This window comes from Cygnus atratus, chromosome 14 (assembly GCF_013377495.2).
Source record: "Cygnus atratus isolate AKBS03 ecotype Queensland, Australia chromosome 14, CAtr_DNAZoo_HiC_assembly, whole genome shotgun sequence".
In the NCBI taxonomy this organism is placed as follows: domain Eukaryota; kingdom Metazoa; phylum Chordata; class Aves; order Anseriformes; family Anatidae; genus Cygnus; species Cygnus atratus.
Window position 1 is genome coordinate 4,293,451 of NC_066375.1, and position 23,294 is coordinate 4,316,744.

The 23,294-nt window shown below is 38.1% G+C and overlaps 1 protein-coding gene across 1 annotated transcript in view; it reads left to right on the forward strand.

The window, feature by feature from the left end:
* SPOCK1 (SPARC (osteonectin), cwcv and kazal like domains proteoglycan 1) overlaps positions 1-23,294 on the forward strand; it is a 291,321-nt gene that overhangs the window by 76,745 nt on the left and 191,282 nt on the right. Inside the window, exon 3 of the mRNA XM_035560636.1 lies at positions 19,941-19,986. Coding sequence (XP_035416529.1) covers positions 19,941-19,986 — 46 coding nt within the window. The remainder of the gene's footprint in view (positions 1-19,940; positions 19,987-23,294) is intronic.

The following is a 23,294-nucleotide window of genomic DNA, read 5'->3' on the forward strand; positions in this document are numbered from 1 at the left end:
ATGGTTTGGGTGTAGACATTTTTTCCTTTTTGTTTCTTTATACTAAAGCAAAAGATGCATCCCTGAGAAATGTTTTTGCATTGCTTCATGGCGAGCTCAGATGCCTCAGAGCCTGATTTTCAGTTGGTAGAAACAGCCACAACTCACATGCTTTCAAGGTTTGGTCACCCTATCTGGCTCTCAGAATTTCAGCAAATTTGTTCTACAGGAGCCATTAGCTTCTGCTTGAACACTGCAGTACAATATAGCCTCTGTTTTGTCTGTTCTGGTATATTTATTTTAAACAGTTTCTCTTTTCATGGTTATGGTATGTTAACCATCATCAGAAAACTGTATCTGATGTTTGTTGATTAACAGTGTATGCTCCAGTGAAAAGAAAACCTTATGCTGTCATTTTGTGTGTGTGTGTGTGTGTGTTGGCAAATGTATGCTTTAATTGTTAGTGCATATGATATCCAGGGTCATGATAAGATCCAGTCATTTGGTTTGCCATGCCAGATGATACAGCCAAGCCTGTTTTAAAAAAAAAAAAAAAAAAAAGAAGAAGAAGAAAAAAAAAATCTTTTTTTTTCTTTCTCCTCCAGTACTCCTCTCAGGTAGCAGTCAGCCAGCAATTTGAATGAGTTGAGCTTATGGATGGCTGCAGAAGCTGTCTTCATTCCCACCCTGTATATATCCATCAGCCACTCTGCAGCATTTCACTGCAGCAGCGGGGGAACAGCTAATCAGCCCCAGCCTGGTGGAGAGCTGCAGTGGGGAGGAGAGGACTGGGCTGCTGGAGCAGGAAGGCTCTTTGAAACTCAGGCAGTCACAGGCATATTACATGAGGAGCCCTCCCCAAGCAAACACGCATATTAAAACCCTAGGAGGTTTTAATAATGAAACTAAATGTACTTTGCTACGTTTTGGTGGTTCTTATGTATTTTAAGGGCAAAAATCACTTATGGCAAAATTAAGTTCCTATTAAAAAACTTGCAGACTGTACTTAATGTAATTAGACTTTCCTTACATCACAGCCACTGAATGTATAACAATACTCTATTTTTTCATCTTCAAATCACTTTGAAGTGCAGAATCGATCATTATGGCAATCCACTGTGGTAGATACATTGCTCCAATGGCTAAAAAGAGTACTGTAGTAAATAAACAATGCTAAGAGCTTGGTTAGCATATAAAAGGGTTAGCATATAGTTCATCACACTTCAAAAGGGAAAATAACGTTTTAAGTAGAATTGTGCATTTGGTGGATTTATATGAATTTGCCCAGGAGATGAGTGGTCTCCAGACCACCCTCCAGGTTCTGTCTGAAATTGCCTTACTTTGACTGATGAGCTGGAAAGAATAATGTCAATATATAAGGCAGGCAGTATAGAGTGATTCTTGCTTTGGAAGCTTATTTGTGTTGCATGTACCTGCAGCCCTGTTCTTTCCCTCTTCCCTCTCAGGCTTTTTTGCTATGCATTCCAGAAAAGCAAAACATACTCTGCGATGGCCAGGTGAATATATATGGTGATAACAAAAACAGTATTTTAGCTATCAGTCTTCTGAGCTGGAGACATACTTGCAGTAACTCACTACTCAGAGGTGGCAGCTCTGTACTCCAAAGACCCAGGCAAGCTTTGTCCTTACAAGAGTTGTATGGAGAAAGAGGGGTCCTCTCTGGGATCCAAAGAGCCTTGTGTGGTGTTACGGCTTATCAGCATTTCAATTTGATCATCTGAGCTGCTAAAACTTGAATGGGTCATTTTTGTGGGGATAAGCTTCTCCTGAATGACTTTTTCCCAAGTGCAAGCACTTTGAAAGGAAGAGACATTTTTAAATAATTGGGGATGCGTTGGAGAAAGTGACTGTCTGAAGCAAGGAAACTTTGTTCATCCAGGAGAGGGGAGAGTAGTCTGGTCGGCCATCTGTGGAGAAATTGGGGCTGCTTCTTCACACTGGTAAATCACGATTTGGCCACCACAGCCATGCATCTTAGTGAATGAGAAATAGTAAAATAAACCCCAAAGTAGCAATGGAGAAGAATGTGTTTTGCAACCTTCAGCATAAATAGAGACCTGACAGTTTAAATTCAATATGGGAAGTAATCATGAATTAAAAACACTTTGAAGATTTCTTCTTAGTTAACAGGAAACCTTAATCCACTGAATAAAAAAATATGATGTTGTTGCCTTGTTAGAATGAACTGAAACTAGATTCTGGTGTGTCCAGCACAGGAATACCAGGATTGCCATAAACTGGAATGACTTTATGTTCTGAACTGAGTGGCAGTAAGTTGTTGAGGTATTGCATTGTAGTGGCTACGTGACCTTCTGAAGATAAATCCTTTGGCTCAATTTTCACAGAACTATTGGGTGATTAAGTATTCAAATGAATAAACAAGTCTGGTTTGGATTTGCTTTACAATCTCACATTTTCTGGTTTTGAAATATAAAATAGAAGACAAACCATTGTCTAGCTGATGATTACTATAGCTGTAAATAATCAATATTCATCAAAATGTCAAAAATTTGTGAAGAATTTGAAATTGCCAGAAAGCTGAAAAAAGACAAGATTCTGTGACTACCCCCTAAATAATAGGGGGCTTTTTGGGGAAATTCCTTGAAACTTTTCCTTTATTGACAAGTCAGTAACAGAACGTTCTTTGATGATTTTCTCTACAGCATTGGCAAATGATGAACCAGTGTTTTTGCCAGTGCTGTTGCTGCAGATGACAAATGTATTCAGAAAAGAATCTTTTATGCTTAGGAGGAAGCATTGTAAATTCTCAGCTCTTTGTGTGTTTAAGAATAAATTAGGGAAAAAAAAAGTACATATTTTTTCTCTCATTTCACTTTTACATCTGTACAAATCTGCTAATTTCGGTTCAGGTACTCCAGATTTAAAAAGTTATAGCCAAGAATATAATCGGTCCCAGTGAGTGCAAAGTAAACAAAGAGCAGTGGGTAATTAAAGATATCAAGGACATACAGGAGACAGAAATTCTAGTGAGAATCCATCAAATGCGTCAGGACAGACAGTGAAAAATCGTGGTACCTAGACAACAGCCAGAAGTCAAATAGAAAGCAGAATAGGAGTTGTTTTCCTAAAGTATGTTGAAGAAACGGCAGAGTGAAAGATTGGAAGTGAGAATACCTTGGAGATGCCAATGGCAGAAAGCCAAATAGTCAGGCTAAGGTCATAAGAAGAGGAAATAATAAAACTGGGTACGTATCCTTAAAATCAAGGTACTTGATACTTGGATGGAAAGAGGAAAGTTACAGAAAAGAATAGCTGCAAACTGTCTTTTTCTAAAATAAAAATGAAATATTAAAAAAATCAGGTGGGTGACTGAGAATCAGTATAAAGTGCAAAGAAATTTAAAGCTTAGTGAGAACAGGAGATGTTTTAGCTTGACTGAATACAAAACCAAGAAGAAAATCTGAGCCAAAGTGAAGAAACATAGGTAATGAGAAATCTTTGAGGGAGCTGCATACTAAAGCTGAAGTAATAGGTACAGAACAAAGGCAACTGCTAACAATCTTCCATAACACTCCTGCTGCTGCTGGAGTTGTCAGCAATCGTAGAGAAATCTTTACAGTGTTTGTAAAATGTAGAACCACTGAACCTTTCAGAGAGAAATAAAAGATCTACAGGTAATTGTGCAGTTCTCTTTAATGTTAGTACAAACCTTCGGGAGAAAAGCTGTAAATTCAAAGAAGCACTCAGAAGATGCTGAAGGTCTTAAAAAACAGAATTATGAAAACTTATGGATAATGACTTTTTGCCTTTGGTGGGGACCTTATTTTGAGATTTTGATGGTTTCTGAGACAGGAATTTTAGATTAAGCATACGGAACCAGATGCAGTAAGCTGTAAAACAGTAAGCGGAGGCAGTTCTGAACTGAGGGAAAAGGCTGCAACTGGAAATGTAATTGCACAAATGTGGTAGGCCAGGAATGCCCTCTCCAGGGTCACACCTTGTGGTGGCAAAGGATCACACAGAATATTGAACATGGTTAATGAGATACCTAGGTATATTGACTTAGTCGGGGGTTAAAAATAATAATAATAAAGACTCCGATTTTTTAAGTCTTTGTAGGGATGGGGAAGAGGAGACGTACTGAGTGTAACAGCCAAATGAACTAGTCCTGGATTGTGCCGGATGCTGGTGTGGGGTATATGCTCCCTCATCCTGCTGAGCAGCTGTGAGACTCGTGCTCATTCCCTTCAAGCTCTTCCTGGCTGTTGTCATCATCAATGATACTTGGTTTTTGAAAGAATAGTTACAGATGTGTAATGATGGCTTCCAGCAAATCTCGGTATCTACCAGTCCTCAGAGGTGATTACTAGAGATGTAATCTCTGAGGACGGTCTGCTCTAAGGAAAAGAATGATTAAAAAGTCTGTGTCATGATATGTTGGCAGCTGTTTTTTTGATGTCTCTGCTTGCCTTCTTGCTATTGTTATGCTTCGCTTTCTGGATTCATCTCACACTGCATCAGACTTTCCCATTACCTTCTCCTCGGTAAGCTACGTTGCTCAGACCACAGCCAGGCTTACGTGATCTAGATCTCTTAATCATCCAGTGTTTAATCAGGATCTATTTTGGTTGTCGCAGGTCTTAAAAGTAGCAGACGGAGCACAGAGCATGTCTTCATTGGCATTTTAGTTTGTATCAATGTGTGCTGTGGAAACAAGGCTCACAGCTGTCTGCAGTTACTGCGCGGTTCACACTGCAGAGATCGGTTCAGGGGATCAGATTGGAGTGGGTTGAAAGGAAAGGGTAGACCTCGTGTAGAGCAGATATTGAATCCACTGTGAACCCAATGTGAATTTCTACAGAACCTCTCAGGCACTGTGCTGCTTGTTGATGTAGGTGGCTGAGGCTGTGCTGCAGGAGGATTAGTAGATGAGTTCTCCCCTTCCCTGACATACATCTGTATACCTGCTCATGCAAATCATAGCTGGGGAAGGGTCTAATCCATCCATCACATACTGGGGTACTTTTCAGCCATCAGATGTTCTCAACCCACTGTCAGGGAACAGTACATGAGGACAACATTTACATTTTGCTAACCCATTGCAGGATTCTTAATATGAAAACAAATGCATGCAGCCCCAGCCTGGCTTGAAGGACTCAGTTGCCTTTTAAACATCCAATGTAAAATTATGGCAGCGTTAGTGTCCCTGTGTGGCTAATTAATTTTCTGAAGACTAGACAAATGGGGACATTTAGGGAAGTCTTACCAAGAGCATATTTTTCCTGTGCTCAAGCTAGTATTAAAATTCTCTGGGGTATTTTCATTAGGCTGGATTTTGCTCTCTTGATTTCAAGTTGCAGTTTCTCTAGCAAACACTTCTCAAAATACTTTTGTGAAAATGAGTTTGCCTCTGTTCAAAGATTCTGCCAGCTCGTAATATCTTTGACTGAGCTGACAAATGGCTTGACAGCATTCCTGGAATCTGCCAAAATATAATTTCAGAAACGACAATGCCAAGCAAGGTAATAATCTAAATGAATTTAGATTCATGCAGCTGAGCTTTCACATTCCTGACTTTCTTTAATTCAATTAGAACCAGGCAAGTCCCCCGTTGCTGAAGCTATTGTTTGTTCCATAGCAATTGTAAATATTTCAGTTTTGTGTTTCCCTTTTAACACATGGTTACAATGCACATTTCATGGTTAGCTCATAACAAATTTAACACATCTTGATATTGTTTCCTTGGATAATGGGGTGAACAATGAGAATGAATTTAATGTACAACTACTAAGAATTAGCTTCAGTGCACGAAATCCTATGTTCTAATTAGCTGTTCAAACTTCATTTGATGTCCTCCACAAATGAGCAAAACCTGCTGTTACTCAGTTCCTTGGAAATCTCAAACATAAATGATCAGCAATTTTATACCCTTTGTGGAGAATAAGTTTGCCTTGTGGATTTTTAAATGTTGCTGGATTTGAAACATACTTTCCAATTTAAGCTTTCTTGAGATCTAAAGGCTGTTTTAGAAGATCTACAAGTAGTCTATAGTTTTAATGTAAAAACGATTTTAATTGCCATACTAAAACCTTTGTAGTAATTTGATGTCATGTTGTAACGATGCTAGATTGCCAGGGAATTTAGTATTTTAAATCCTGTGGTGTTTATATTTTTGTGGATATATTTTAAGATGGTCTTGCTCGTTAGGATGTTTTAAAATGTTTTCTGTAAGTTCCTGAGCACCGTCTGAATCTTACTCAGGGAACCAACCTCGTGTTTTCCCAACCCCTTCTGCAGTTGAGGAAATTACCTTCTTGGGACACCACAGCAGGGATTTCTGCCTTCAGTGAGAGCAGAAAATTTAACTGTGATTGCCAAATATCCAAGAGAATATGGTGTTTGGCTATGTAAAGATGATTCTGAATCTGCGTTGGTCTCCAAAAACAAACATTTGTTAAATCTGTTAGGATGAACTCTGTGTGCACATTCTTGCATATATTGAAACAAGTAGAAGTGTGACTCTAAATCTCTATTCTTACTTTGAGTAAATACTCGTATTTACTAAAGAAATCTGCATTAATATTTTGCAAGTAAAATAACTTTTTTCAGGAGATTCTCAGAGCATGCTACTTCTTGTGACACATGAATAAAGTCAAGACTTTGGCTTAGCAGCATGAAAAATTGTTTATGAAGAGCACTTAATCATAAAATCGTAGGATATCCCAAGTTGGAAGGGACGCACGAGGATCATCAAGTCCACCTCATGGCTCCACACAGGACTACCCAAAAATCAAACCCTATGTCTGAGATTGTTGTCCAAATGCTTCTTGAACTCCAGCAGGCTCAGTGCTGTGACCACAGCACTGGGGAACCTGTTCCAGTGCCTGACCACCCTCTCAATGAGGAACGTTTTCCTAACATCCAATCTGAACCTTAAGGCACATGTTCATTAATTCAGCCACCGAAGACAAAAAGAAACAGGTTGTTTTTTTCAGTTTCAGAAGCTACAACTGGGTGGATCAGTTGTAGAGCACCTGCCTCAAACCTTCTTGTAGTACAGTGCATGGAACCAGGAAAGTGTGTGGTTTAAAAAGTGTATGCTGTTGCATAGAAAACAGAATATTTTTTTAAATAAGAATGCAAGAATGTTGTAAGACTAAAAGAGATTCATGTTGAAGTTTACTTACTGAAATCTTAACAGAGCTATGAAAGTCATAGAACTATATGTACGTGTGTGTTGGGAGAGGAGGGGGTTGTCATTTCGAGTATGTTTCTGGGGATTCGCAGCATATTTACTTTTTAATTCTATGTACTGTAGATGCATCTGCTCTCTAAGACATATTTTCTCCGAGTTTAAATCTCTAAGGTTTGGAGATTAGTTGCACAGCACGTTTGAACTATTTTCTCAGTCGGAAGAATTAAATAAGTAGTTGTACTAGACCTTGGGTGTAAAATTATAGCTGACAGAAATTCAGATGTTCTGTTGTGCCTTAAGAAGTCTTTAAGACCTTCAGTACTCTTTAGATGTTTCTAAATGCTGTCTTCTCAAGTACTATTCTTCATCAAAATGCCTATTTGGTTTGCTTTTGATGCACTCCATGATTTAATCCCTGTAAGAGTGAGCAACTCTAATGTCTAGAGATCAGGAGTGTAGAGCAGAACAGTTCAAAAATGCCTTTTTGAGATCTGGAAGCTATATATTCTCTTGAGCCATGACTGCTTGGTTAGAAGGTGCCTGAGATTGTAAAATAATGTTTTGCTACATCTTACTTTCTCATGTCATTGTTCATTCCACACCAAGCCACACTACGTATTGACCTTTTATCACTGAAGTGCGTGTTCTGGCAAGTTCAAGAGTGCATTATATCTCCCTACAGGAGACTCTTTCAGATGTCTTTCCTTGATCCAAGAGGCATGCTCAGTTAAAAAAAAAGGAAAGGTCGCTCAGTTTTCTCAATTTCATCAGAAGATCTTAACTTGACTATTGCTTTATCATCATCAGAGCTATGGAAATTTAATACAATCTATATTACATATTTTTAATTTGGTCTCATTGGAGGAGCTCTAAACAGGAGTCAAATATTGACTATGTTTGTTCACACTGAATATTGTTTCCAGAGAGTGTGCTAGGTGAAATTTCCTATGTAAACAATTAAAAAAAAATTAAATGATGAGTTGAGTCAATGAAAGCATAAATGAAATGGCTGAAGATTTTGCAGTCATATGACACAAATGTATCTTATTTAAATCTTTCTTTTCACTCTTGCATGTCATGATTTTAAAGCAAAATGGAAAAAGGATCTGAGGGTAGCTGGCATAATGATGTTTGGAGTTTTTGGGTGCGAGTAGTTTGGGGGTGAACTCCATGGGTATATCTGAAAGTGATGGTTCATAATCCCTCATGAAAGGAGATTATTAAAATCATGAGAATTTGGACCTATGTTTGAATTCTTAGTACTTGGAGGGAGGTGTCCTTCTGTGAATATAAATATATTAAAAGCCCAGCATTCAAATAATCCACATTGAATACCTAAGCACGTTCAGAGGGTTTGGAATGATAGTAATTGTTCTGCAGTTTTTTGGCCTTCCTGTATAAGCTGTGAGGGGTCATTTATCTCCCTCCTTGAGGGGGAGACACCAAATGGTAGCAGTGGTCAAATGCAGTAAAATCCTTATCCAGTAACGGTGATGCTACCGTTGGTTTGGACTTTTGCTAGCAAATAGAGGTGGACAAATTAAGCTATTAGATCATCGTTGTCATTGCAAATGCAAGTGGAACTGTAGTTTGACTTGTGTGGCTTAAGATGTTATGCATGGATTACAAATTGCCTTTGGACAGTGTTCTATGGACTTCTTGAGAAATTATGCATAGATTGGATAGTCAGGTGCTGCCTTCAGCTAAAATAAAATAGAATCAATCCATATGGAAATCTTTGTACTGTGAACACGGACAGCCTTGGCATTTAAATCCTGCTAGAGCTATTAGTGCAGTTAGGTATCTTTTTGCAGAAACAGGATATTTTGTTTCTTTGGCATTTTTTCTTTTTTCTTTCTTTTTTTTAATATTGATTATTTTAGTTAAATATTTTTCAAATACCATTCCAGCTAAAGCAGTTTCTTACCAAAATACTATTGCTTCAAGTAGATGGCGAGTAGCAGTCATTTATGAAAGGTAACATTTTGTCATTGTTAGTTTTCAGCTGGGTCAAGAAATCAGTTTCTCAGTATGTAGAATAATATGTTTTACTTCATTGGTGTAATAAATTAATGAGGTACCAGCAGTAAAATGTTACAGTCTTGAACCTCCTGTGATTTTTTAGAAAATAGGTAGAGATAACACAAGTGCATCAGTGACAAAACATGGGGGACTTTTCTTGAATCAACCAGCTCCAACTATTACAGAAAACCTCATCACGTAAGAACTTTCATAAACTGATCAAGATATTTAAAATAACCTACTGTATGTTCAAGTTGTTGGTGAGACACGAGGCAGTGAGGACCACTTTCTGGAGTGAGGACAGGATTTCTGTTTCCAGCAACTGCTACAAGCACTTAGCTGTTTTGTTTCCTTTAAGCTTGCTGTTAGTTTTGCATAATGATTTTTGATGTTTTTTCCATTTTTTTTTTAGAATGGATAAAATTCCAGAGACAATTAACAAAATGATATCTCGAACTGGAATGGAAACCACATATTTGTAATGGCTCACAGGGTTTCTGATCTGAAAATGCCAACAACTGTTTCACACAGTCAGCGACTGGCTATTTCATAAACTAGCTGACCATGACTGCTTTTTCTGATTCAGATCTAAGAAATTTAAAACACTGGCTAAAACCAGGCCTGCAAGGTTGTTCTTTTCAACAGCAGTATGGATGGTTTGATTTTACCTTATGTAAAGAGTTACAGAAATCCTTGGAGCTAGATTTTTCTTGAGGCTACGAATGAAATTAAAAACAAATACATATGTTCTTCCAGGGACGGTTCATTGCTCATAATTCAGTACAATTCATACATTCTCCTGCCAGTCATTAGTTATGCATTTAAAGAAGCAATTTTAAAGACTTAGGACATAATAACTAGTTTAACTGTCTCTTTAGATCTCAGAAAATTGTATCACTGAATATCAAAGTTAGATGAGTTGATTTTATTCAACCGCTGTTTGTTCCCTTGTATGTTTTAACCACTGGAATTTGTATATCTGCATGAAATATAATTACAATTTTATTCATAACTTATTTCATAACTTTGATATCAGGAGAATTATCATTTTGTCTCATGCTGAGATTATTCCTATAATAGAACATTTAAATTAAAAAAATCACGACTCAAACGATTTCTGCAGACCTTGTAAAATAAAACAATGAATATATCTATTTATGTAATCACTATGCAGATTGTTATTCCCTGTAAAGCAGCGAACACCACTGTGAAAGAAGTGGAAGTGTTAGGATTCCTTTATGTGAATGTTATTCTCCAGATACTAACCCTGAATGTTCAGCTAAAAAAAGGCCCAGTGAATCTGTCACAAACTGCTTCTGCAAATGTACTCTCGGAGCAGCAAGGATACTGAAAGTGAAGTAACATTGCCAATGGCTTTATAACCTTCAAGCTTAATGTGCTTGGCTTGCAAGCTGCCTGGAAACAATTGCTTTCTAAGTATGTAATTTGAGTCTTTGAATGAGAGTTAAGATGCGGAAAGAGTTTAGTAGCTTTCCTTTCAATGTATGTTTTAAATAATACACCTATTGAGCATATGATTTATTAACCATATCTTCATGTAGAGAGCCTGTAGGGGGGCATTTTCAACCCACCTTCACAGCAATAACCCAAGGTGAAAGCACAGTGGTTTTGATGAGTGGAAAACAAACAAACGAGCACGTGAGAAAATAACACTGGGGCAGGTTCTTTGCTTTTATCCATCAGTGGTGATCCACTGACTTCAATTCACACAGTGGGCATTCGTGGTTTTCCCGTGTATTTATTGGAAGGATGGCTAGATCTGGTGAGCTAGACTGTCTACCCAATTGCTAATTCATGTGAAGCGTTAGTTCGCAGATCAGAAATAAGGCTGCTTTAAAGAGTTTCATTGGAAGGAAGAGAAATATATGTCTGTAGTCTCTGGCTGTGCTTCTTGCTTCCTGTTCAGCTAGGTGCTGTTGTTGTGGAAGTGGGAGCTAATGGCTCCAGGGCCTTCTCTGTGCTCTGTGCCAAAGCTGCTGTACAATGCAAGCAGTTCTTCACCAGTCAATCTGGGAGGATCTGAGCAAAACTTATAGTGAAGAGGACATGTATTTTCTAAGTAAAAACCCCATCGGTCTTGACTGTGTTCTGTCTGTCCTCTGAAAGGTGTGACCCCATTGACATATGGAGTTGGACTTGATGATCCTTATGGGTCCCTTCCAACTTGGGATTCTATGATATGTTCCACGACAGCTTAGTGTTTTCTAACCAGGTTACATAAATTGCAAGGCAGATAATGCAAGCGCCAAGGTATGATTTAACAGGGGATCTCTCCAGCTTATTTCTGTGACCTGTATGTTCGCTGGCCTTTCATGAGAGCTTTCACCTTTGCTACAACGCACCGTTTTGTTGGTGGGAGCTCCCAGGTAAGGAGCCCACACCTGGCTGTCCCAGTTCAGACCTCTTGCTGCCTTCTCACCCTGTGGAGTTTCGGTCCTCTTCGTCCCAGAACTCTGGTGCTGGCCTCTTCCTTCTACTTGTCTGCTGTTTCCCACCTACACCCTCGCTCCCACACAGCCCCGGTGCTGTGTAGGTGATCTGCAACGTAGCTCACTCTCTAGCAATGGAAAACCTGACTGAGGTTCAGAAGCTGAATCAACCGTGTTTGTTGTGAGAGACGGTTTGTTGTGAGGAATTACTATGGTTAAGCAGAGATTTGCATAAACATGCTGCAGGCATCAGGGTATAATCAGAGAGTAACCAAAGAAATCAGAAACCCTCCAGTGTCTGGGACCAAATGTTGGAGAGAATGGGGCCTTAGTAATTTATTTAGGGGTCAGTACCTATTGAGCTTGCCTGCAGATTGCCACAGGATCTGATTGCCTGACGAAATTGTTTCAGTTGAGATAGTAAATCATCACTACATGACTTCTTATCCTCAGGCCTCGTTAGAAGTATTCCAGTGCCTGTCTTCCCTCCAGCCCTAATTCCTCCCTCCCCATGCTGCCTCTGCAAGCAGCCAGAACGGAGACCCTTCACAAAGGTCAGGGAAAGGAACTTATGGCTGGAGAGAAATGCCGTGAACAGGGCTCTGCAATACCTCTAAGATGGTTCCGTGTGGCTGATACTGTGGCTAGAGGTATCTTGTTAAATTGCAAGATAAGGAGCCAGCCAATGTTCTGTTTTTCAGTCTGGCCTTGGAGCTGCATCTCTGGGAAGTGCAAGTGCAACCAACCCAACAGGGAGGAGGGATCTGCGAGCCCTTACCTTGGGAGACTCCTGAGGTTCTGGCCTTGTAAGAGCTTGGCAGTTTGAGGAATAAAACAGTATAGTGGGAAATATTAAGGTGTGGAAAGCTTGATGAAAGTAAAGTTGATACGAACTATTTAACCTTAGACATGGAAAAGAGGCTTTTTAGCACCTGCTAACAAGAGGAAGAGTTCAAGCAGAAGCAATAATGTATTTCTAAAGTTTATTAAGAGGACCATCAAAGAATAATCAGGCCAAGGTAGGGCTTTTTTTTTTTTTTTTTTTTTTTTTTTTTTTTTTTTTTAGGTATTTCAGCACTAGCTAGAGCAGACAGTGGTGTGATTATTCCAGCCACCCGAATCTATCAGCTGTGTGTGCTGGCACAGTGCTGCAGTAAGGCAGCTATATGGCTTCTGGCTCACAGCTGGCCCTCATTCATCCTGCTTGAAGCACAAGCAGAGTAGATGAGCATCTGTTTGCCCTCCTCATTGTAGACAGGCCCTTTGGCTCCATTCGTATGGATAAACACAGAGTTTTAGTTTAAAAAGAAATATTTTTAGTTCTTGCTATATATGTCCTTTAAAAAAGAAAGAAAGAAAGAAAGAAGCAGCAGAGCAGCTGGAAGATTTCTACATAAAAGGCCCCATGGTTGAGTTCTAAAGAATGAGAATTATTATTCAGTCTGACATGGGCTCAGTGGTAACTTATTTTTCAATTATTTTTCATTTTTTATAATTTAATTTCTGATTTTCTGTATTTATTTATTTGTTTATTTATGGCCATCCCAATGAAACATTGGGACTGTGACAAAAGAAAGATTGTGCGGAAAGTTCTGTATGCCACTTTCTTAATATTGCCTATGGAAACTTCTGGAAATTTCTTCCAGTAAAACAGGAGTGGCAAATCTTGTTTCCTGATATAGTAAAATAAAAATAAAAAATAAAAAAGGCAAAAAAAAAATGGTTATAGAAAAATAAGAAAAATTTAATGTTCCAGGTTGTACTAAGCAGAAGGAATTCTTTTGCACATTAGTGGTAGGTTAACAAAAAGTACATGTGCTGAGAATGGAACATACGAGATTGCAATGCATGGTCAATGACCTTTTTCTATACCATCTATATCTAAGGATTTATTCTGATGTGTATTTCATATCCTTATTAATAAATCAATATTAATGTATTTAGTATTATGTATGAATCCAATGTGAACCTTTGCTTTCTTTCTAGGCTAAAGCATTTCATTATACTTTTTATAAATGACTTAGATACAGTACTCTAGACAGGTTCTGACATCCTCAGACCTTTCATGACACACGGTACTACTTTAGTCTGAAATGATTTCTTTCAATTTCACCAAAGTAAACCCTGACACTCCTGGCCTTTTAGGGAAATTTATCACAAAACTTTTCAAAGATTTTCCCCTAACAAGTCAAAATGAAATATCCACAGCACAAGCCACTACTAATTCACTAAGCAAAAGCATCCTTCTTGGATGCATATTCTCTGGTTCCCAGGAGAGACAAAAAAAAAAAAAAAAAAAAAGGCGCTCAGATGCAGTTGGAGATGTCTTGGATGATCTTGGAGCCAGCTGATGCAGACTCTGGGCAGTAGCTACTGCTGGGAAATCTGTATGCACTGATGTACTCGGTGGGTAAAATATTTTCTCTTCCTCTTAAATAAATAAATAAATATGTAATTTGCTGACACAAACTATTGGCTTAAAACTGGCCCTAGGCCTTGGGGAGACATTTATGACACTGGTTAGATTGACTTCAGCAAGCAGCAGCTGGTACTTTCACACTGCTCGATGTTGGAATGATCTCCTGTACTGCAAGGTAGAGAGGCAGAAAATGCAGCTGCATCCTTCTGGAGCTAATTTTAAAAAAAGCAATGAGCTGGTAATTACCACTTTTCCCAGCTGGTCTTTATGAGGGTAAAAGGTTTAATCATAGATGGAGGATGGAAGAGGAAAATACTAAGCAGGCTGCAAACCGGTGTTAATGAACGTCCCTCCTGGAGATGCTTAGAAATTTATGCTCTTGTTGGCTGGGAGGAGCTGGGAACAAAGATTACCTCCAAAAGGTTATCTGGCAGTCCTTAGGGTTATGCCCTTTGTATATTGGTTTTCTCAGGCAGTGGGGGTTTCATGGTGGTTGTGGATGCTGCTGGCTCGTTCAAGTCCCTGTGATCTTCCCAGGCCCTGGGGGAGGAAACTGAAGTGAGCTGGCTCTGGGAGATGCCAGTGAAGGGGGGTTCTGGGGAGGTTTTTCAGCTAGCATCTCTTTTCTGCTTGATTCCTACAAATAACTTATAAGTTCAATTAAAGCAGTAAAATATAAATATTTATGCATGCATTTAGCTAATGTTCGCTTCTATTTATAAACAAGAGCATATTGCAAGAGGTTCTTTTAGGCAAGTGAATAAATTACGTATGGAGTGCCTCTGTGTTAAATTAACTGTGCTTTATTAACTCTTCCAAAAGGATTAGGTAACAACTAAAACAAAAATTGACAATGAAGTAGCTTTTGTGGGATTTATACTTAAAATACTTAATCTTCAGGAGAACCAGAAGCTGTTGTTTATTTATTTATTTTTTTTTAGGGGGGGGGATTGTCTATAAACATATTCATGTTTTTACATTAATTTCAGATGTGTTGGGTTTGTTTGTTGTGTTTTTTACTACTGTTATTGTAGTGAAATGGAGGGTAATAGGAAGGAAGTCATTACTCTGCTGGTCTTGGGGTCAATTGCTATTTGCTAACTTTTCTGCTATGAGAGATAGGACACTGTATCACACATTGTACTTGCTTCAAGTTTTGGTTTTTGCAAATCAGAACCCAGTCTATGAGGTTTTTGATAGTACTTTTTTAGTCAATTTTTACATTTCACCTAGATAAATGATGTGTGCATAAACTTCCGATGGCATCTGTGGGATATTGTATAAAGCAGTGAGGTCTGAGGCAGAGAAAGCCTTTGTGAGCTTTTAAACTAGGACTTTTTAATATGCCCTTTGCGTGCTTAGTTTCACATATGATTATTCTCTTGATTGATTTTGTTGATGGAATATCAATCTAAGTTGGTTGGATTTGATGCCTACGCATTGGATGATAAAATAATATTTTCCTCTTTTTAGGAAACAATTTATCATGTCTGGTGCAATTAAATGGTTTTAAATCACTTCAGAATTTATTTTATCTCATCTCTTGATTGCGCAAATCAAAACAGTAAAAACGTAATAAAGAAGTGAGGTCCAAGGCTATCAATTTATATTTTTCTACACATTTTTCATTTGCTACGATAACTTATTCCTCAGTTAAATTTTCCGAGGGTCGCTGCTTGACGTAAGAGTCCATAATGCTAGTTGATTATTAGATTCAGAGCTGAAAAGATGGTTCCTGTCCCAAGTCTTGCAGTTGAAATCAGGTCAGGGGATGCCAAAAGTTGGCCAACAACCCGTGACCTATTCACCTTGTGAGTGACCATCTCGGGTTACCTGCCTCGCCGTCTCTGGTCGATGTCTGCCCTAGGCAGCCAGTAGACTTTTACAAGGCTTCTTGCCAAAGGCCTCATCCAGCACCTAGTGGGAACAGAAGGCGAGGCTATGCCAAATTTATTTTCCTGTCAGTGGAAACTGAGCATTATCTGTCAGGTGAGACCAGGGCCGTCAGGGACCTGGAGTAAAGCTTCTGGACCCTTCAGTACGTTTGTGCTGTGTGGGAGAGACGGGCAACTTTTAGAGTTTGGGGTTCACGTGTATTCCTGGGTGTGTACAGAGGTCATGCCAATATGTCACTTTTGTACGGTGCTGGGTTGAGCGAAGGCAGTCGGATCCAGGCTTGGTTTGCAGTATCAATTCTTCTTTTTTCATGCATGAATTTAGGTGTGCCAAGTCCCCTGAGTTAATTAAAGGATTGATTTAGTCATATACGGTCACTGAGCCATAGGCAAAACCCTCGAAGTGTGAACTCTATGCAAGGAGAAAGATACTTTAAAATATTTGTTCATAAAAATATTTTTCAGTTGCTGTTTCTGGTACTGAAATGGATCCATGCCTGGTTTTGCCTCCCCTTCCAAATCCATCAAACAAATAGTCTTTAAAGTCAGTTAGGGAAGAAAACATTTTTAATTCTCTCGCATATCAGGTATGTAACAGATGAATATGTGGAAAAATATTTTCTGGTGCTTTTGTCAGCCAAAAGGAAATGAAAGTGTCTTTTTTGGTACTTTATGAGAGGCAAACATACTAATAGCATGGCATTTGGCTAATAGCACAGCTGCTGGAAACTGGGCCGTGACAACCAAGGTGCAAAGGTCAGAAAAGAAAGAGAAAATTTCATTTGAAGGCTAAGGTCATCTGAAATAAGTGATTTCACATTTTAAGGGCTACTGAGGATAAAATCAGTGAATGTCATTTCCTTACATTGCTTAATTTCATTCTTTCTTCTTTTCTTATTTGTAATGCTTGCCTATTCAGGAAGTTGAGGTAGGTTTTTCACTTCTAACTTGTAAATGTCCTTAGAGTGAATTAAAGTATTTACAGCATATCATATTGCATATTATACCTTAAACTCTAATCAACTATTAATACTGTTATGAATGGTATGTGTATTAATACATGTTAATTATTAATGTGTTAATATTGGTTTATTAACATGTTAATATTAAAATGACAGAGTAGGTTACAGCAGTTACAAGATATTTTAAACACATTAATGCCTTTCCGAGGAGAAAATTAAGAAACACATAGATTTCTGTGCTGTCGTTGTGGTATTTTATTGAATGTGAATGTTAAACCTCTTTAATCAAGCTCCTAGTATTTATTTAATTTTTATGTTGAATGGTATACAGGTTTAGGTACCATATATTGTGATATCAACATACTTCTTCTGTTGGAGGAAGTTACAGTGAAATGAAGTTATTCTTTGAGGGATGTTAGGAGTTTCTCCTCCCAACAAAAGTAATTTCTGGTTAATCTTTGCAGTGTCCTAGCGCAAAGACTTGTCCATTTTTCAAGTCAGAGCTTTAGGTGGTATTTAAATGAGACATGGGTTTTCTGCTCAGCGATATCTATGGGATGAATTTCACCTTTTCAGTTCTATATCTATTCAGCTATGGGTCTTGCTGGTATCGATAGTGAAGTAAAACTCTAGTGCCATATTTTCTATTGTCTAGCTGGCATAAGTTGTTTTGAATTGCTGTTAGCTGGATTGCTATAATGTATGTATAGTCATTATTTACTCCTACAAATAATGAGTTTTGTATGTTGAAAATCTCAAAGATTTTCTCTGTTCCAGTCTTTAAGGTTTGTTTGTTTTTTCCATATATGTTTCTGTGTATTTCCCTGTATTATCATCCTGTAGTTTTAGGTAAATTCGAAAATAGATATAGCTCCAGTTTTTTAAAAAGGAATGCTAGATGCCTGCATAGAGGAGAAAAGGAGAAGGAATAAGGTTACAGAAGAGCATTTTCTGTAAAATACTCCTTTGACACTGAAATTGAGATAAACCCCCTTTCCAATCCTTATTTCAAAATTGGTTCCATATGCCAACTGCATAAGAAATCTTTCTTGGGATTTGAATTATTTAACAGTTTCTGATGCTGAAAACCCAGCAGCAAAGCAACACCTAGGGAAAAAAAAATGTAAACAGGCAAAAATAATAATAATAATTTGTTACCAGAAAAAAAATTGTTCAAAAGCCTAATAAATAAATAAATAAACCGCCTTATTCTAGAAAGTGATTAATGCTTGGTGAATTTAGCAGCACATCGTAATCCATTACAAAGCAGTGTATGAAGTTGTATGTATGCACAATGAAGTTGGTGGGATTTTTTGCATCAACAAAGCTGTGGAATTCAAAGGCAAGTCTGTGATTTTATTTCTGGTGCCAAACCCTGTACTTCTAAAGAGAAAAGTTAGAGATTCTTCTGATGTACCTGAAATAAATTATGAATAATAATCTTTATAGTTACTGTGGAAAGCTATCGCTGTCCATGAAGTCAGCGTAGACACAGCATAGTCAGCATGAATACACTTGGAGAAAGCAAATACATTTCCTCTTGAAAGGCGTACAGAATTGCAACCAGTCCCCTCATTACAGGCAGCATTTGCCCGTCCTTGGCAGCCTCCAGATCAGAGAAGAGCAGGATAGCATCCACAGTTCTCCACACTATCAGCGTTAGTAGTTTCTGCTTCTCACCCCAGCCATAACACTCCCAAAGGAATGCAGTGCCACAAGGCACATTGCCTGGCACTCAGTGAGGGCATGGAGAGTACCTGCTCTTCCTCTAGTCACCTGTGTGACTATGCTGTTCTGAACCCAGAAAGTAAGACCTACCAGCTTCCAAGTCTCCAAAATATTCCAACTTAGGGTGATTGGATAGCATAGGAGCATGTGAAATTCAGTTAACTAGAGATAAATGGTAAGCAAAGTCCTATAGAAGAAATAATTTAGGTGTTTTATTCGCACTGTTGGGTTTTCAGTTACCCTCCTGGCAGGAAAAAGAAATCTAAACATCATTCTAATTGATAAAGACATCTCTTCAGTGGCAGCCCTCAAGAAATGAATATAGAATGTTGGATACATTAAAAAGGAAATAAAGATTAACATGCAGAAAAATATAACAGTGTTATAGAAATCTTCCATGATTCCTCTCTTCAAATACATTATTCTGTTGTTATCTCTCCCTCTCACAGAGGATATGAGTGAGATATACAGAATATGCTGGAGCTGAATATCTCTTGAACCCCAGTTCTTCAGAGGTGGGGTTGATGGCACTCCAAAGTAGGGGAAATTTTGCCTACAGGTATATATTTGCTAAGTACACAGAATACAAATTCAGGCACATGGAAGGGACTGGAGAAAGCATGGAAAAAGCTTGTTTGCAACAATAATCATTTGGCCAAGTATGCTGACAATTCCTACCTTCTTGGTTTTACAGCACAATCAGAATTACATAAAACAGAACCCGAAGACTTCCTGTGCAATCATACCTTTATATCAGATTTAAGGAGCCCTAAAAAGATAAAATTTATTGGTAGGAACAGTGACAAAAACATTCACTGCGAGTTCTCTTGGATGTTATTATAAATTGTGTAGTGCTTTAAATATTATTACTGTATATCTGAACATTCACAATGGTGTGATTTGCATGTGTCCAAACGTGTATATACATATTTGGGGATTTACTTTGCTGACCTTTTACAATGCTGTGTTGGTGTGCATCATGTCATATCTTATCTTTATTACTGAACATTGTAGACTGATATGAAATAATATAGAGTTGTCAGGAAATATTTAATGAAGGGTGTTTTGAAAAACAGGTCAGATAGAAGATTTGAGGTACTGAATGCAAGGAATTTTTTATTCTTTAAATTCTAGCCTGCATTTACTACTCTTTTGAACACAACCTGTTGACAGTTTTGTCTGATTTGGGCTGAATATGTTAGGATCGAAAGATGAGTTGATTCATTTGTAGTTTAATTACGTAAAATTGTACTTAAAAAAATGCTTATATTTTCCCTGAGTTTCTTTTTTTTTTTCTTCCCTATTTAGGATGATTATTTCAGAAACTGGAATCCAAACAAGCCTTTCGATCAAGGTAAAGTTAGTAAATATTTTGTGGTTGTATTTTTTTTTTTATTTCCATATACTTTTTCCCTTTCTTGCTCTGTCTGTCGTATGCGTTAGTGAAGAGCTATATTCGTACTTACATCTCATTTCCAATTTAGTCACAGCTTGAGGTGGTTTATGTATAAGAGTTTGACTCATCTCTGTATTTTTTTTAGCTGTTTTTTAATCTGCATCCATTCCAATTTATATTCAGTGATGATATATGTGCTTAGAAAGGTTCTCTGTAGCCCTGAATCTCAGTCTAACATGCAATTTAAAACAGGTGTCTTCACATACCTTTTCTTTCATTTTAAAAACTTCTTAAATGAATGTCATAAATGTAATTACTATATTTCCTAACACTCAGGGGGGCAATTCTTTGAATCTAGTTGCAAAGTTGTGAATTTCAGAGCTGAATTTCAAAAGAAAAGGGCATTGTGTATATGCTGCTGATTCCAATACAGATTCTGTCAGGCATTTTGCATTTCCTTTGTCTTGGTGGGTTATTAAGTTATGGCAGTTACTCCAACAATTTCCAGGCTAGCCACTAAAGGATAGGAGAAAGAAGTAAAAAATATTTTGTTTTGTCCAGAATAGGGAGCAACTTTGCCAACCAGAGACTTGAATCTTCAAAATTGCTGAAATGTTTAGGAAGGAAATGCCCCTTGGAGTCTCTGTGGACACATAGTTGCTTTTGAAATTTTCACTTTAAGAGCCTTTCTATATTTCATTGCCCAGCACGTATAATGTGCATGTAGCTCCCAGGAATATTACTGGGGACATGTACATATTAGGCTGAAGAGCATCAATTCTCTGTCTTTATGGAAATGGAACTTCGATGTCAAAGGAAAGGGGAAGATGATGTTTTTGTCAAGGTATATATCCACAGAGAGATTTTCAAAGGCATAGAAAGATTTAGGGTTACAAATTCTATTGATTTCAAACAGAACTTTTGCTGCCCCTTTCAGAGGCCTTGTGACCCTCTGTCTTCCCAAGAGGAGAAAAGAGGAAAAAAAAAAAAAAAGGTAAATCCTGGTAAAATGTTGCAAAAAAGATTTTGAACTGATGTACTCCAGAAGTGTCTTGTTCATTGTGTTACTGAGATTTCTGACTCTGGGCAAAGACGCAAATTATTTTAGAGATTCTAAAATCACACATGGATACCTTGAAGTGATACAAACATTTGTACATCTGCTAAAGATTCCTGTCTATTCACAGTGTCTCTTTTCCAGTGGGTAAATGAAAACAGCAGGCTGCATCTCTCCTGGGCTATACAGGAAATCTGAGTATAGCCTCACTAGGCTAATGCTAGCCTACGTGAATACCCTTTCTTTGGGACAGGTCTACAGTATTTTCACATTTAAAATATATTTCTAGATTCTAAAATCAGTTGTTAAAATATTGTGAAGCCTTCATATGGAAGCCAGACTGCGAAATCACCACGAAGCAGCTGGGAGGGCAGGGTTCAGAAGTAGCTGTAGGTGGTTAGTACCTGTCAGAAGTGATCTCGTAAAGGCAGCCAGGAAATTCAGTATATCTGTAACAGCTTTAAAAATGAACTGGAGACAGAGGTTTTGAAAATCAGCAGAGATCTACTTCTAGACTTTTACTTCATTTGCATCTTTTAAAGAAGAGTGTGCTGGGTCAAACCAATGCTTTCTAAAAGAAAAAAACTACCTTTATTCAGCAGATTAAATTCCTTAATTATGCATTTAAAAGCAACAGCAGTGTAATCTAGCTGTCTTCTTTCTGTTTGTAATGCAGAGAGAGAGATCTGCATTTATGTCTCAAGGAAAAAAAAACACCTTGTTTTATAAGAAAGCACACATGACTTTCACTGAAACAACCCCTAGAGAGTTGCACAAGGTATCTTTGCATAACATGCCTTCTCAAAGGAAGTCAACTTCAATGCTTCAGCTGCATGTAGAGAGTACCTGAGTAGTCAGAATTTATTTTTTAGCCTTGCTACTAGCCCGCATTTTTATTCATCTCGAACCCAAGAGAAACCAATAGAAAGGTGAGCATCTTACTGACTGAGCCAAGCTAACGAGGCGTTTGGACTGCAGAAGGCAGGAGAGCGTGTAGCCTGGAAATGATTGGTAGTCATTAATATTGAATTCAATTCTGTCAGAGTTGCAGAAGCCATAACGCAGAAGAGTGGAAGGCGCAGGGTACTCAGGATTTTTAAAATATGAATCAAAGGGCTGGGTGTTTTTGTTTGTTTATTTGTTTTTTTGACAAAGTCATTTGAAAGATCATAAGCAGCTTGACAGCTAACTTGGCATAGTTTCTTAGTCTCCTACTTTGGAGAAAGAAAAGAAGGAATTAGGGGAAAAGTTTAGCATAATATTCCCAAGTCAGAGATTTTGTACAGTAATTAAATGTGTGCACCTAGCCAGACTCACCATAAAATTAACCCATTCGGACTTCATGTGTTGTTGTATGTGAAAACTGCTAAACAAATATTTAACTTGCAAGACATTTCTCCTAAAGCCACCTCTCAGTAGCTGTATTAAATGTTTCAACAGACAAATGTTATTAACTTTTCTGGTAAGATGCACAAGTAAAGAGTGCATTTATTTAGGTGTAAAGTTGCTGGAATGATATCAAATTTCCTTGCCATATGGCTTTTTTTTAAAGCATCGTTACCCCTAAGACAGGAACAGTGGAAGTAATGGGATGCACTTCGTAGTGCAAATATATAAGCTCTGAAACGTTTCAACCACTGAGCTGCCATTACTATTAATGGCAAAACACAATAAGAAGGGAAAAAACTTCATCCTGTTGAACTGATAGTCTTTTCCCCAAAATCTGTGCCTAAAGCTACCCACAAACTCTGGAACTGTTTTAATATGTTTGTACAATTAAGTGCAAGTCTCACTGTTTCTGTTTTGGTTGTGACACTCAGATGATTGCAGTGGACTGAGCTGGCCTGTTTCCTACTCCAAACCCTATCTTTTGCACTGAGATAGAGAGACTGGCTAAAGTGTGGTATGGTCATACCCATCTCTGGTGACAGAAATCCCAGCGTTGCAAGCTGCTGGACTTCTAAGGAGAAGCCCCTCATCTGAAATAGCTGGACATTCACCCTTGATTCCCAGGCTTTTTCTTTATTTTCATTGTCTTTATTCCCAGTTCTTTTTCCCTTTAGCTGAGAAACCTGGAGAGGGATATTTCCTCTCTTTCTCAGGGCTTTGATTTTGGACATTATCTGTCAGGGGAAGAAAAGAAAATCCCTCTTCCACTGTGCTGTAGGAAAATCTTCATCTGCCTATCTATGACTGACTCTGATGTTAG